The sequence below is a fragment of the Hyperolius riggenbachi genome, chromosome 5, assembly GCF_040937935.1.
Source record: "Hyperolius riggenbachi isolate aHypRig1 chromosome 5, aHypRig1.pri, whole genome shotgun sequence".
In the NCBI taxonomy this organism is placed as follows: Eukaryota; Metazoa; Chordata; class Amphibia; order Anura; family Hyperoliidae; genus Hyperolius; species Hyperolius riggenbachi.
The window spans coordinates 310,345,986-310,361,192 of NC_090650.1; the positions used below are offsets into that span (position 1 = coordinate 310,345,986).

The 15,207-nt window shown below is 39.6% G+C and overlaps 1 protein-coding gene across 5 annotated transcripts in view; it reads right to left on the reverse strand.

The window, feature by feature from the left end:
• The window catches only part of PTPRM (protein tyrosine phosphatase receptor type M), a 995,286-nt gene that overhangs the window by 220,668 nt on the left and 759,411 nt on the right, over positions 1-15,207 (reverse strand). For all 5 annotated transcript variants that reach the window (XM_068237197.1, XM_068237198.1, XM_068237195.1 and 2 more), the window contains 2 exons: positions 12,836-12,987; positions 10,194-10,268 (listed from right to left, as the gene is read on the reverse strand). In XM_068237197.1, coding sequence (XP_068093298.1) covers positions 10,194-10,268; positions 12,836-12,987 — 227 coding nt within the window. The remainder of the gene's footprint in view (positions 1-10,193; positions 10,269-12,835; positions 12,988-15,207) is intronic.

Below are 15,207 nucleotides of genomic sequence, written 5' to 3' on the forward strand. Positions count from 1 at the left end.
AAATACATGGATTTTTTTTCTTTGGGGGTGGGGTGAAAAGGGGGGGGGGTGAGGGGTGTGGGTTAATTAATATGGGTATCTCTGGTAACTGATATAAATTGCCTCATTCGGCTTATATCTATTTAATTCAAATAGAAAAATATATTTTTTGCTACAAACTGAAAATAATATACACAACACTTGGAGATATATTTCAGGGATGTAATTATAAATACTACAAACCACTATAGCCCCATATTTGTTCTACAGCATACCCACTACTAAAATCTTTGTCATCCTAAAAGCAAGGTGGCTTTAATACCTAAATTATTTATTATTATGCACAAAATTATTTGGCAGAAGCCATCTTTATAACCATTATGCTGTTATATGGTAAGTAAGTAGGTATTAAGAAAATATGATACGTTGGCTTTGTTCTAGAACCTTGTTGACACTAAATAGTATTGAACATTGAAGGTCTCATGAATTTACTTCTTGATTTGTGTTGAAAGAACAATAATAAATGCAATAACTAAGCAGCACTTACTATTCCCAACAGCTTCTTCAGAGGTTACATTCCCTTCAGGTAATCTCAAGTGGGATGGGGCCACTTATGCTGTTCATAGCTATGCTATACTTATGTCCACTGTTAAGAAATGTTATGGGGTCTGTTGGCTCCCAGTAATTTGGAAAAATATATTATTAGTGTGTATTGTTCTTTACATAACGTTTTAAAAAGAACAATGTTGTGTACAATACATAGATTGCACTAGACTGATTATCTAATTCTTTTTATCAACTGAAACTGCATGACAGGCTTACTTTTCAATGTCAGAAGTGGCGGACAGAGATAAGGGAATGAAAAAAATAAAATCGGAGATTGTACTTAATAAGCTTACTTTAATCCTGCAATTAAATCTCATAGATTTATTCATCGAAACTGAGCTTTTTCTTCCCTCGGGGGACATTTATATCTATGATAAAGCTCTTCACCAAATAGGCGTAAGATAAATTTAGAGTATCTGTGGATATTATTAAAAATGTCCTAGACAGTCATAATTTTATATCTGACATGTGTTGTGGAGTTAATGCAGGTTTGCTCAACTAGGAACTTATGTATGAAAGAAAGAGGATTACATTTATCTGAAAATGTTAAGGCAAAACAGTATGTTTATTCACACTGTGGCTAATTTACTAAAGTTTTCTAAAGCTACTGTTCAAAGGAAGTTCCTGCAGTGGAAAGTAGCTTGCATGTCTCTCTCTACCCTTCTCTAGTGTGTAGAAAACATCACTTGGCCGTGAGCCCAATAGGTGGGTCTGTACAAAAAAATGTCCCAACACTGCTGCCCAAAATCATATCATAACATCATTTCACATGACAGATCTTTAAGAGGAACCAAAGCAAAATAAAGTAGAACACAGAATACCCACTTTTATGTTAAAAATCGTGGTTACAGCATTAATAACACTTCCTATAGCTATATCTTGCTTTACAGCACCAGGTTTAACCTGGCTGTTTATTAAGCAGAATTCTCTCCTCACTCCCTCCTCCCCCCCCCCCCTCCTCCCCCTCCCCTCTTTTCCACAAGAATTCTGGGAGACCAGAGATCTTTTCAACTGGCTGTAAAACTTACAGTAAATGAACATTTCACATAGATCCCCTGCCCTGCCAGTGCTGCCTGTGATAAATTACAGAAAGTACATCAGGGAGAGAAAAGATTTTACAATTGGCAAACACCGACTAAATAATTTAGGAATAATAATTGTAAAAAAATAATAATGTGCACCATAGTGATTATTGATACAAAGGTTTGCAAGACTGTAGGTGTGTGATGTCAGAAAAGTGCTTGCAAACCTTTCAAACAAAAATTTAAAACAATCTTGAGCATGCACTCAACTGCAATACCACAAATGCTTATTAGTTTACATTCCTAAAACCTTGCCACATTTCAGTATGACCCAGGAGAGGACTAGAAACCTTTGCAATCTAACAGACAACTTCTTAGTAAATTCAGGTAAGAATCACTCGAGATCTTCAATGATCTTTAGTTCTGAGACCACCAGTCCGTAAGATACGGTCAGTTAGGAAGAATATCATTGCTTTTTTTAACATGCTATATCAAATGTTCTTACTGTGTTTATGGAATCTGTAAAATGTATTAGTTACAAGCTAGTGGTTCTGGATGTGCAGCCTTGATGTCAAGGCCCTAAAGAGATGATTTACATATTTGGGAGTGATGCATCATGGGAAACCAAAGTTGCTCACTTACAGCTGAATTATACTTTCTGTTTTAAGAAAGCAAAATTACATTTAGGTGGTTCTGGGTCACCTTGAGCTGTCTGGGTATTCCTATGTTTTAGGGTCATTTCTTGCTAGCATTAACTTAGAAAAGTATTTATTCATTAACTGGCTTCTTATTAGCAGCAACTTAAGGAGGTTCCTCTCCTAATATGCTAGGATGATTGACATTGTGGCATTATCACCTCACTGGGAGTGTATTCATTTAGAAGTCTTACAATTAATTGAGATGTTAATAGCCTGTCACACATTTATCACACAAGATATCATGTTTCTAACCTCAATGATCCGTAAGATCGATTATAAATGGCAGCAGGCCATGCAATGTATGAACTAGCTATACACCAGCCATTAAGATAGCCCAAGCTTTAATTAACATCATGAAAGCACCAAGAAATTACTTCACAGCAGAAAACACAATGTAATAAACCAACAGCTATATTTTCCATTGGTTCTCTTTGTTCTACTCTATATGACTTCTTGATTACATAGTATTTTCCCAATATCTACAATTTCTAAATGCCTACAGACAGGAAAATCTAGACAGTAAATCAATTTGGTGACTTGATCTGAAGCCCACAGAATAGGTTATATTGAATGAATCACTGACATCAGATGCCAGCCCAGCAAAACAGTAAGAACATAAAGGGTTAGATGGTTCTGTGCCTTGAAGATGTCTTAAATGTTTAAACAGGAAAGGTTCATATTGATTTGCAGATGCATGACAGTTGAAATCTAGCATGTGATGTAAAATAAAATGTGCCTTGTTTGTTAACAAGTAAAGCAAGCTCTCGGTCTTAGTCTGTCTAATTGTATTCTTAGTCTTTATGTTACATATGCAACTGAAGATTGATAACACAAGTGTTTCAAATGAAAAGAAAAGGCATTCATTCTACAAAATGATAACCAAAATCTTCAGATTAACAAGTGTAAAAAGCAAATAGAAATATTTGTAAACTTAGACTATACTATCAAGTTAAATTAACCTGTTACATCAACAAACTATTAATATTGCCTAATTGCAGATTCCTTGTGGTGCCTGGGGGTAAATGGACAATTTCCAAAATGGATCACTGGATCAGTGAAGAGCAAGTGGTGCACGCTATATAAAATGTCCTCCACTTTCCTGTTTTGGTGTCATCTCCTGTTTATTTTGCTTCTATGTCTACTCCATCTACACAAAAGCCGAATGTTGGTTCCTGGGGTTCTATTACTGTAATACAGTTGTAGGCATAGTAACTGAGTAGGTAAGGATTACTCATACTGTGCTGCATGATCTGGTCTTTCTTGTATTCAGGTATTGTCATTTTGCTGTATGTCACCCCTAAATATTGTCTGTAACCTAAACTAATGTCCAGCGCTGCGTAATATGTTGGTGCTTTATAAATACAATAAATAAAATAAGGATTACCTCAGAAACAGAAACACAAAAAGTTGAGGTTTTCTTGTATAGAGTGAACCAGGCTATGTCCAGTTGCACAAAAAAAAATATCTGAACATTATTTCAAGTACCTGCAGGAACTACAGGGTGCCTACATGGTTGCAACTAAGTGTGATGACATGACAGGTTAACTTAAAGGGAATAAGAAAACAGAGGCATAGCATTTTCAGACAAACTGATCCTCAACGATAGCAAGCATGTGGTTCTACAGCTTCTAACATGACTACAGTTCTTATCAGTACTGAAAACTCCACCATGGAAGGGACCGATGGCCCACAATCAGCTAAAGAACCAACTGTTTGCTTCCATTGTTACATTTTTTTTTTCTATAGAAGGTATTCAGCTCCAACATGCAGTCACAGTGAAATAATTGTCCCAAGATAAGTTTATAATATAAAGACTGTGTACAAGCCAAGTGGGCAAAAAGTTGTGATTAATTTGTATGAACCCACATATACAAAACAATCTTAGTAGCACCATTTAATGAACATTGAATAGTTTCTTCATAACATGTTCAGCATTTTGCATGTGTAAGAATCACTAGAGTCACTGCTTTTGTGAAGAGCCAAACACTGGACGCATGGGTAAAGTCTCTTCTGCTATCACTGTCTATCCTAGTCATTTGTACAGATAACTTTTATGAAGGGAAATGATCTCACCTAGAATTGCAGTTGGCACAAATGGATCTGCCATACACCGTAAGCAGGTCAAAGCAGAAAGAAAGAAAGAGATAAAACAGAGAACTAGAAAATAGGCAGTATTTGGCATACATTTATATGGTAAAGGCTCAATGTACACATAGTTCACTTTTAAGGAAACCTGTTGTAATCACAGAGACAGGTTGTAATTTTTGACTTCTGCTCCTGATGACGATGGTCATATGACTGTCAAGCTGACTCTACACTCATAATACTTTTTGAGTTACTGCCCTGGAACATGCATATCATACTGATTTTTCTGAATCACTGCCCTGGAACATACATAATACTCTGACTTTTCGGATTGACATTCTTTTGAAATGTGAGTGATGTTGACAATTAAGGGGTACAGACTAACCAGCAAGCTCATGGTGAACCAGAACTCATTGGAGTGTGTGACAATTAAGGGTAAAGAGTCAGCATGACAATCATCAAGCTAGCAAAGAAGTTTAGTCAAGAAAGTCAATACATTTACATCATGATAGATTTCCTGTAATGAATGGTTTATAAAACTGTAATATAAAAGGTTAGAAAAAACAGTGCAGGTTAAACTAGATCAGTTTACTTATTCCAAGGAAAGCTAGCCAGTGGCATATTTGTTAAAAATAAAAATTCTACTCCTTGGTATGAGCAAAGTGGAGTTCAAACAGATCAGTATCACAAAAACAAACAGTAAGGAAGCTGGTTGACATAACCAAACCTACAAGGTATAACTTGCCAAATTAATGATATGGTGACTTCATTTTTGGTACTTTTTCAACTGTAGAGTGCAAAAGAGATTTTAAATATAAGATAACAAATTATCTCCTAGGAGAAAACTAGGTGCGCTGGCCACTCTACTGAAAAATAAATAAATAAATAATGACCCCTAAGTAAAGTGATAGAAAAAAAAAGAAACCAAAATTCTACATTTGGCCACTTTGGTTACAGAAGATATTTAACCAAATTAGACAAATTCTATTGGTTTGGCAAAACTATTTTTAAAACTGCCTGTGAAATAATGCAAAAATAATGAAATGCTGCATTAATTCAAAAGAAAGAATGATGATTTTTGCAAGCTGGTAGCTGCCCTTACCGGGTTATGAATATGCTGAAAAGTTTCTCTTTATAAAAACTGTAGTTCTGAGGATTGCAATGATTTGTCAGGTTTATGAATGCAAGTTTTCCTGACTAAGAGGGTGACATACTGAAACAAAAGATCTGCACAGTGAAATGCAGGGAAGTGAAGCTGTATTCCTGTCAAACATCTAATGATGTGCAGAAAAAATAACAAACAGAAACTTTTCAGCATGACTAGATGTTTGAAGAGAAGAGAATTCACTGATCGTACACACCTCTGTTTCTCAATCTCTGGGGAATTATAGTGTTCCTGAAAGTGACAGCAAGGATGGTCATTGGTTAATCACTTGAAGACCACAGGCTTACACCCCTAGAGACCGGGCCATTTTTTACAATTCAGCACACTGCAGCTTTAATAGTTTATTGCACGGCTTTACAACTTAGCAGCCAAATAAATCTTGCCTCCTTTTCTGCTTTCTGTTGGTGGGATCTGATTGCTGCTGTGATTTGTATTTTTTTTAAATAAATATTATTATTTGTTTTAAATAAAATATACTAATTATTTTTATATATTAATATTAAAGTAAACCTGAAGTGAGAAACTTTCCTTTTGTTTGTTCTTTTGTATATGCATGCAGTTATGTGCTGTATATTGCAATGCATTAACAAACATTTATTTAACCTTACAAGACCGCCTCACACCAACGGGCGTGAGCACGGCGGCAGCCCCAGGACCGCCTAACGCCAATTGGCATCAAGTCCTGGGGTCGGGATTTGCAGATCGCGCATGCCGATGCAAGCGCATCTCCACATGAATGATGGAGCTTAGCTCCCCCATCAGTCTCCTAGCGGCGATTGCCGTCTATTTACTTAGTACAGAGCTGCGATCTAAGGCAGCGCTGCATTGGGGACAGCCGTGTGACACGGCTGTCCCCCTTGTAGGCACAGTAGTGATCGGCTGTCATAGGCTGATGCCTATGACAGCTGATCACGGTGACTGGCTGGCGAGGGAGGGCTGGCCACAGTGGGAAAAAAAATAGCTAATTTTATTAAAAAAAAAAAGAAATAAATATTTACAGAAATAAACATTCTGTAAGCGATCGGAGCCCACCAACAGAGAGCTCTGTTGGTTGGCAGAAAGGGGGGTGGGGAATCACTTGTGTCCTGAGTTGTACGGCCCTGCAGCAAGGCCTTAAAGCTGCAGTGGCCTATTTTACAAAAAATAGCCGGTCACTGGGGGGGGGGGGGGGGGTGTAAGCCTAGGGTCCTCAAGTGGTTAAAGAGCAAGGACTTCATCCAAAGAACAGGACACAGTTTAAAATAATATTCTTGATGGTTGCAGAGACTCTAGCTTTAGCTCATCCATATCATTTGATGTGTGGCCCACCCCCCAGCTTGGCAGCCAAGGCCTAATAGGTGACAGAGCTTTGCAAACACTTCAGCCAAAAACCTTCACTGCAGTTTTGCAGAGAGTAATACTAGCGCTGGCATCCACCGATTCTTTTATAACTTTCACAGAGGTTTACATTAAATGTTTATATTATACAACCTTGGTTGTCTATAAGACAATTTGTGTAATCTGATGTTAATCTTCAAAAGTCTTTGCTATACTGGATTTAAGGAATGATAAACTGACGTTCCAAAATTAATCTATATTTTGCATGCAGAGAAAGTGGGGGATAGCTTGCTGAGATCATATATAACTATCCACTCTCATTCCTGGCTGTAGAAGGCCTTGCTGGTAATCAAGCATCCACAAGTAGAGAGTGTGGTGATCTCCGCACACTTTGAGAAATAGAGGCACCAACAGTGCTTTGTTTTATCCATTTAAAGCCTGTTTTAAGTAAATATGAAGCGAAAATAAATAAATCAGATAATGAATAGTCATGTGGAGTATGGATTAAATAGAACATTAGTAGCAAAGAAAAGAGTCTCATTTTTTTTTAAATTTCAGTTATACAGCTTTATTTATAAAATTGCATAATACTGTCACAGTTTAGAGCCCGCACTCTGTCTTTTAAGTTGTAAAACAAAGCAGAGCTAATAACCCTTTGCACTCTCCAGCAGTAAAACCTTATCTCAAGTTGTCTCACTGTTTCTTGGCTTTTTACGCTCCTTAGAAAACAGGACTGTGTTTGAACAAGTTACTCAACCTGCTCAGAAAAGCTCTTTTGCTTATATAACAACTTTTTTTAACACTTCCTGTTTTGGAAAACATTATGTGACTCTTTTCCTTGCTACTAATATTCTATTTATTATCTGTACTACACATACAATTATCTCATACGTTTATTTTCACTTCAGATTTGCTTTAAATAACAGCCAGCATCGGAGAAGTAGCCTAAAAAGAGCCATATCCTAGCTGCAAAATTGTTTTCATAACTTGGACTTCACCAATTAAAATGCATAAAAAATGATGCAGTCCAGCAGCTTGGCTCTCATTGCCTCCTTTATTTGTACATTAATGTTATAATTAGGAGCAAAAAAGTGTTAGGGTACGTACAGACATACGATAACGATCGTTTGTTCTGACTGACGAACGATGTTAAAGGAGGTATCGGCCGATGATCGTTTGAAGAAAGGCTACTTTGAACATCGTTCGTGTACGAACGATCTTGGAACGAGCGTTGCGTGCGCAACATGATGTATAAACTGATTTCAAACACAAGTGTCAAAAATAACTGTTTGAGCATGTGCAAAGCTTTGAGAACGAACGATCAACGACCGATCGTTGTACAGACATTACTTTTTGAACGATGGTCGTTGGAAAAGATCTGGCAGAATGGATCGTTCTTTACCAACGACATATCTCGTTGGTCGGTCGTTTTAATGATCGTTTGTGCACTTTTTACAAACGATCGTCGGCCAATGCTGTCGGTAACCATCGTTTCAAACGACTATAGTCGCATGTCTGTACGCACCCTTAGATGCAGAGGGAGAACCAAAAAAAAAGCTCAGAAGCAAATCATTTGTTGGCTTTTCAGTTTAAAACTCGTCCAGAAAAATGTAAATCCATAATAAACCCCCTACAAAGTGTAGTGCTTAACACTGGGCATTATACATGTGTAACCAATATTTACAAGAACTAAACTGTAAGCAGACTATATCAGCTATACTGTATCTGAGTCCAAGTGAAGGCTGTACACATTGGAGGCAAAACTGCATCATAAACAACAATTTGTTTTCCTCACTAATACTGTCATTCTTTTCTATGGAACATATCAGACAAGCAATACCCTTTCAGGTCACACATCGCCACGGAAACATTTACCAAATGCAGCTGAGTGGCCTTGCTCCACTGCCAGCAGTAACAATGATTCGTTGCTAGTTGAGATGTTGCTGAATTCAGTACTATACAACTGCTGTACTTGTGTTTCTTGCTAGCAATATTTTGCTAGAAGAGGAATCAGTCATGTGTTATGACTCCAACATTATACTGTATTCATGAGTCATCAGACACACTGTATCTCTCAGTAAATTTGATAAAAACACGACAACTTGAGTTGGCTATTAACAATACATTGCCAGGACAATCCCTCATTTATGATCGATCGGAAATGATCGGTCATGCCCGCTAATGGCCAAAAACCTGCTAACCAACCTGATTTGGTTAGCTTAATGGAATCAATCCATTTTTTGGAATGATCACATCAATCTGATTAGATTGGTTAGTGGGTTTTCATCTGTTAGTGGGCATGTCCGATAATTTTTCTGACTGATGCGGACATTTTACCATGAGCGTTTAAACAATCATTTCAATAATAGTTTTTGCTGTCGTTACCGCAGTAGTAAGGATGGATTGGGGAGGCTGCCATATTTATTTCCTTTTAAACAATACCAGTTGCCTGGCTATCCTCCTGATCCTGCGTCTCTAATACTTTTAGCCATAAATCCTGAACAAGCATATGCAGATCAGGTACTCTGATTCAGCTGAATCAGGTTTTACTGGATTAGCCATATTTAGTTCCAGGATTTTGCCTCAGACAATACTTATGTCAGAAGATCAACAGGACTGCCAGGCAACTGGCATTGTTTATGAGGAAACAAATATGGCAGCCTCCATATCCCTCTCACCTTGGGTTTCCTTTGAGAGAGCAATTGGAAAATAATAAACAAAAGAAAAAAAACGCCACGAACACAGAATTTTGTAAATAACCGCTGCTTTCTGTTTTCAGTAAAGACAACCAAATAATTGCAAATTACTACTGAATTAGATCCTGGTACAGTTCAAAGGGTAAATAATTATTTATCACATTGAGACAGAAGGATGGGTGAATACAGTAATAAAAGCTGACTTATAAGTGAACCTGTCATGAGTGAGATATGGAGGCTGCCATAAATGTCATCTTTTATACTCATCCTTCCCTCTATAATGTTTTTTAAATCACTAATCTGGCAAAGTATGCATTTCAGATTTGTCTTTTCGAAAGTACGTCCATTTTACATGTGTTCCTCATACATGATTAGACCTGAGTAGCAGAATTACAGCCTGGCAAATAGCATTTCTAGACTGAGAGTTCCATCTTCCATATCTCTCTAAAGACAGGTTTACTGTTGAAATAAATATTCTGTGCTTCATACATTTCCATAACATTAAAACTGCATATAGTAAGAAGTATTTACACAGATGGAGGCTCTGTAACCAGATGGACACGTGTTCTGGAAGATAAGTCAGCAATGCACTGAGGGCAGGGCATTGGCTCACTATCCTGCTTACCTGGGTAGTATGAGTTAGGCACAGTTGTACTCAGGGTGTTTGTTTTCATTGTGAATGAAGATGGTGATGACACAGCTGCAAACAAAAACAGGAAATATACAAGTTAAAGCACAGACCAAACTTTTCAGAGTTTAAGATTCATGTTTTGTGCATAAAGCTAAAAAATATATTTTGTATCATTTTTTTTATAACCAATAGAATTTCCCTTAGACCTGCCACTCAACAGTCTAGCATTTCTCTTTTACTGAGACTTGATTGCAGAGACCACATTCCACTGTAAAAAACAGAGCTCATCTGAATGTCATAAAGCCACAAATACCAGGTATGGATGAGCTTAAAGGGTTTTTTTTACCACTGGTTAGGCAGCCTAGGAGACCTAAAGGTGACTCTTTCAGATCTGAGCTGGAATCAGAAAATTCATATCAAAATCATGTTTATTTGCCAAGCACGACAGGGTCGTGTCAGGAATTAGGTTTGGCACCTACAGGACTTCAAGTATGAGATGGGTCACGCAATATACATCAGAGTAACACAATTATACACAATATACATCAGTGTAAACACGATTTGTCAATAACAACAAAAGACCTAAGATGGGAGAAATGGGGGGGGGGGGGGTGGGAGAGGACATGAGGAGAGTTCAAGAACTTGACAGCCGTGGGTGGGGGAGGGGGCTATCCCTAAGCCTTGAGGTCCTGGTGGAGATGGCCCAAAACCTCTGGCCTGATGGGAGATGACTGCAGAAGCAGTAGCCTGGGTGTGAGGGATCGTTGGAAATCCTCTGTGCTCTGGTGCGAAGTCTAGATTTGTAGAGAAGGTCCAGAAGGGGGAGGGGTTTCCCAATGATTCTCTCCACTGATCTGATGACCATCTGTAGTATGTGTCTATCGCTTGCAGAGGAGCTAGCATACCAGACCAGGATGAAAGAACAGAGGACAGATTCAGTTGTGGCAAAGTAGAAGCTCGTCAGCAGCTCCTGAGCCAGACCAAACTTCTTCATTTGGTGCAGAAAGAAAAGTCTCAGCTGGGCTTTGCGCTGAGTGAAGGCAGTGTTGGCCTTCCAGGTCAGGTTGTTTGAGACGATTGTGCCCAAAAGGCGGACACAGGGTACTGTTTAAACTTCCGTTCCACCAATGAATATTGGAGGTGGGGTGCGGGCGTGCTTCCTAACGTCAATGATCATCTTAATGGTTTTGGCAGTGTTGAGGACCAATCTGGTCTCACTACACTAGTGGCATATTCTATGAACCTGTTGACGGTAAGCCTGCTCATCTTTCTTAGTGATGAGGCCAACTATGGTGGTGTCATCAGCAAATTGTATGACTTTTACAGAGTTTGCCTTGAACTGCAGTTATCTGTATAGAGGAAGAAAAGAATTGGTGACAGGACACAGGCTTGTGGGGTGGCTGTGTTGATAACCCTAGGTTGTAAGCAGATAGCACCCAACTTAATGACTTGGGACCTGTTGGTGAGGAAGTCCATGATCCACTGGTATAGGGTGGGGTGGACTTCGAGAGCTGCAAGGTTTTCCTGTAGTATGTGGGGGCTTATGGCATTAATAGCCGAACTAAAGTCCAGGAGAAGGATCCAGGCATATGTGTCCTGTTTCTCCAGGTGATCATTGATGACCTCCAGGCAGATATTGATGGTGTCATTGGTGGACCTGTTTGCTCTGCATGTGAACTGGAATGGGTCCAGTAGGGCCAATGTGTAGAGCTTCAGGAGGGACAGGGCCACTTTTTCAAAGTTCTTCATGAAGTTGGATGTAAGAGGCATGGGCCTGAAGTTGTTGAGGTTAGTGATTCCCTGCTTTTTGGGGACAGGTAAGATGGTGGGCCTCTTGAAGCACAGTGGGATTTTGCCCATCATTAAATAATACCTCCAGTGGATTTTACCTCATCTTTTTATACAGAAATTATTCCCCATTTGATAACAGCAGTGAAACATCCAAACCATTATTGTTTTACATTTACCAGTTGCAATAAAGAACTTGTACTACAATACAATCTTTAATCAGCAGGGGGAGATATAACTGAAATCATGCATTGCTGCTTCTGTCCAAATAAGCTGGGGAGGGGTGGAAATATGCAATTACTACTTTGCAATATTGTACACTAAACAAGCATTTTTTTACTATTCCTGCAATCCCGCATTCATACAATAATTGCATAGTGACCTGACAAGCTGAGGAAAACTCACTCCAGCAAGGCTGCCTCCTTAGGCATCTGGAGACAATAAAGACAATAAATAACATAGCCTTTTCCTTATTGCTTGCGAATAAAAAAAAATCAAAGCTATTTGTAAAAGCGGAAAATGGAAAAGATTCACACTATAATAGAGAAACTACATCACGCTCCCAGCTATACTCATGGTCTGACGGAGAGGACAGGCAAACTTGTTATGATTATTAGGAGAAAGCCCTGAATGCATCAGTAGACGCTCATTACAAAACACACTGTGATTTAAGGCACAGCACGGGAGGCACTGATTTTCCATGAGTGACTACTTTGTCCATTAAATTGATTGGTTAATGAGATGGAAAAAAAGTCTTAAAAGTCACTCTTATTCACTTCAATTGCTTTCTTCTCCACGCATTAGTAAAAATAAAACAGAGTGCTGAAGCAAAATCATTTTAAACTTACATCTGCCATTTAGATTGTGCGTGTCCATAAAAGAGAAAGCTTCATCACAGTTGGTGCCTTGCTCTGTGTAGCTTTTATCCATTGAATTAACCATCACTGTCATCTCCTGGCGGGTGTTGCTTATGGTCTCCTTCCGCTTCTTTGCTAGTTTCCTGGAAAACAATAGGAGAGCGAGAGAATAAATCACCACTGGTACATGACATTACGCACACTGTTACACGATTTCCCCACATCCTGTACTGGTCAGCTACCTGCCTACTTGGTGTTTTACACAGATATTTTCAGATCTCAGTTTATGTATTTTAACTTTAAAAATCAGTATATAAGGTGTCCACGTCTTTCTCATACAATTTTTTTTTATAACAGTAAAGTTCCTATGCAATTTAAAACAGGGCTCCCTAAACTATTTCGGTCAAGGGCCGGGTCAACATACTTCAGACTGCTGGGGGGCCGTAACATACATAAAATGATGTTGAAATCTAATTATTGATTTCCCCATAATTATGCCGTAATAGAACTCCCAGCAGCAGCCATTCAGTCATATGCCGCCCGAAGAACATCTTTGTGCACCAGGCAGTGAAGCATACACAGGTGACAACCTGCCATCAAGTTGGACAGCAGTGTCACCTGATGCAGAATTGGATTGGAAGCCAGCGAATAACTGCTCACTGACTTCTACAGTATGTGGATGGGTGGTGCCAGCGCTGCTATTCTATATGCGAGCTGCCAATATTTAAAGGTGCAGTGGGCCACATTTATAAGTTATACATTTTGTGTTTGGGGGTCAGTGAAACAGCCTCAGAGGGCTGCATTTGGCCCGTTGGCCTTAGTTTGAGGACCACTTATTTAAAACAATAATTAAGGATATAAATGAAGAGTATGCTCTGTGCAGTTTGTTGCATAATAAAGAAACATTATGGAAATGGTTTTCACATGCTTCAACTGGTCACAGTATTGCATTCTATGTAGAAAGGCTGAAGATCCATGGCCTATTATATTACATAACTTTAATCCTGAATTTGCTGTATGTCTTCTCTACTGCTTATGCCTCTGTCCACACAAACTTCACTGCCACACCATTTCCTGGAATGGGCAATAGACATCTAAGCAGGGCCGGATTTACAACACAGAGGCCTGTAGGCACAGGCGTTCTGGCTCACTCAGCTCTGCCCTTGAACAAAGGCCACACCCCAAATTAAAAAATATTCTGAACTCTAATTCCTGCCTTATGTGACCAACTGTCCTTAGAATCTTACACTCTAGTCACTGGCTCATATCCATGGTGACATGTGACAAGGATTAGGGTTGTAAATGCTTGAGGTCAGTGATATGAGGCAGGGATTAGACTATAAGCACCTGAGGTCAGTGATCTGGGGGGGGGGGGGTCTCTCCCACATAAGGCGCCTGTAGGCATGTGCCTACAGTGCCTTATGGAAAATCCAGCCCTGCATCTAGGAGACCTATACTTTGCCATAAATCCACTCACACATGTATGTATTTTCACTATGTCACACCCTCCTTCAATTTGTTCAAACAAGCTCTCAGAATTCACCCTCTCAGCAGACACACCTAATGTGTTTTTACCCCCACCAGTTAAATTGTAAGCCTCAGGCGGGGCCCTTTCCCCTAGTGTTTCCAACTATATCATGCACCCTCATTGCTGGGAACCCCTCTCATGGATTAGAACCGACTTGAACTATTGCTACCGAAGACATTCAACCACATCACATGATCTTGTTTTCTTGTTTATTGTTCTTAGCCCCTTGTATATCTTATCTTGTATGTCAACCCCATTTATCTATTGTACAGCACTGCTTAATATGGCGGCACTTTATATATATGTTACGGCTAGAACTCGAAGTTTGGCCACTTCGCGATCTGGCTGGCCACTTCGGGTTCTGGCCGGCCAATGTGCGAAGTGGCTGCTGCGCGGCGGCCAATGTTAGAAATGACATTTATTCCTGAAAGATTAATGTCTTTTCCTGCGGGCAAATGTAACAAAACTTAGTTAGTTGAATGGAATTAAGCCGGCGGCAATGTAACAGATCAAGCCGCCGCCTTCTGCTCTGCCTCCCTCTCTCCTACGGGCAGCCGGCGGGGACACGTGTGTCCCCGAGAGTCGTTCGTGGCTGCAGGGAAGCAGAGCGGGGAGGCTTGCTTGCCGGAACCAACGGCAGGATTGCCTGCCGCGACGAACGACTCTGGGGGGACACTCATGTCCCCGTCGGCTGCCCAGTATAGGAGAGAGGCAGGGGGGAGGAGAGCAAACTGAAGCCGGCGGCTTGATCTGTTACATTTCCGCCGGCTCAATTCCATTCAATTAACTAAGTTTTGTTACATTTGCCCTCAGGAAAAGACATTAATCTTTCAGG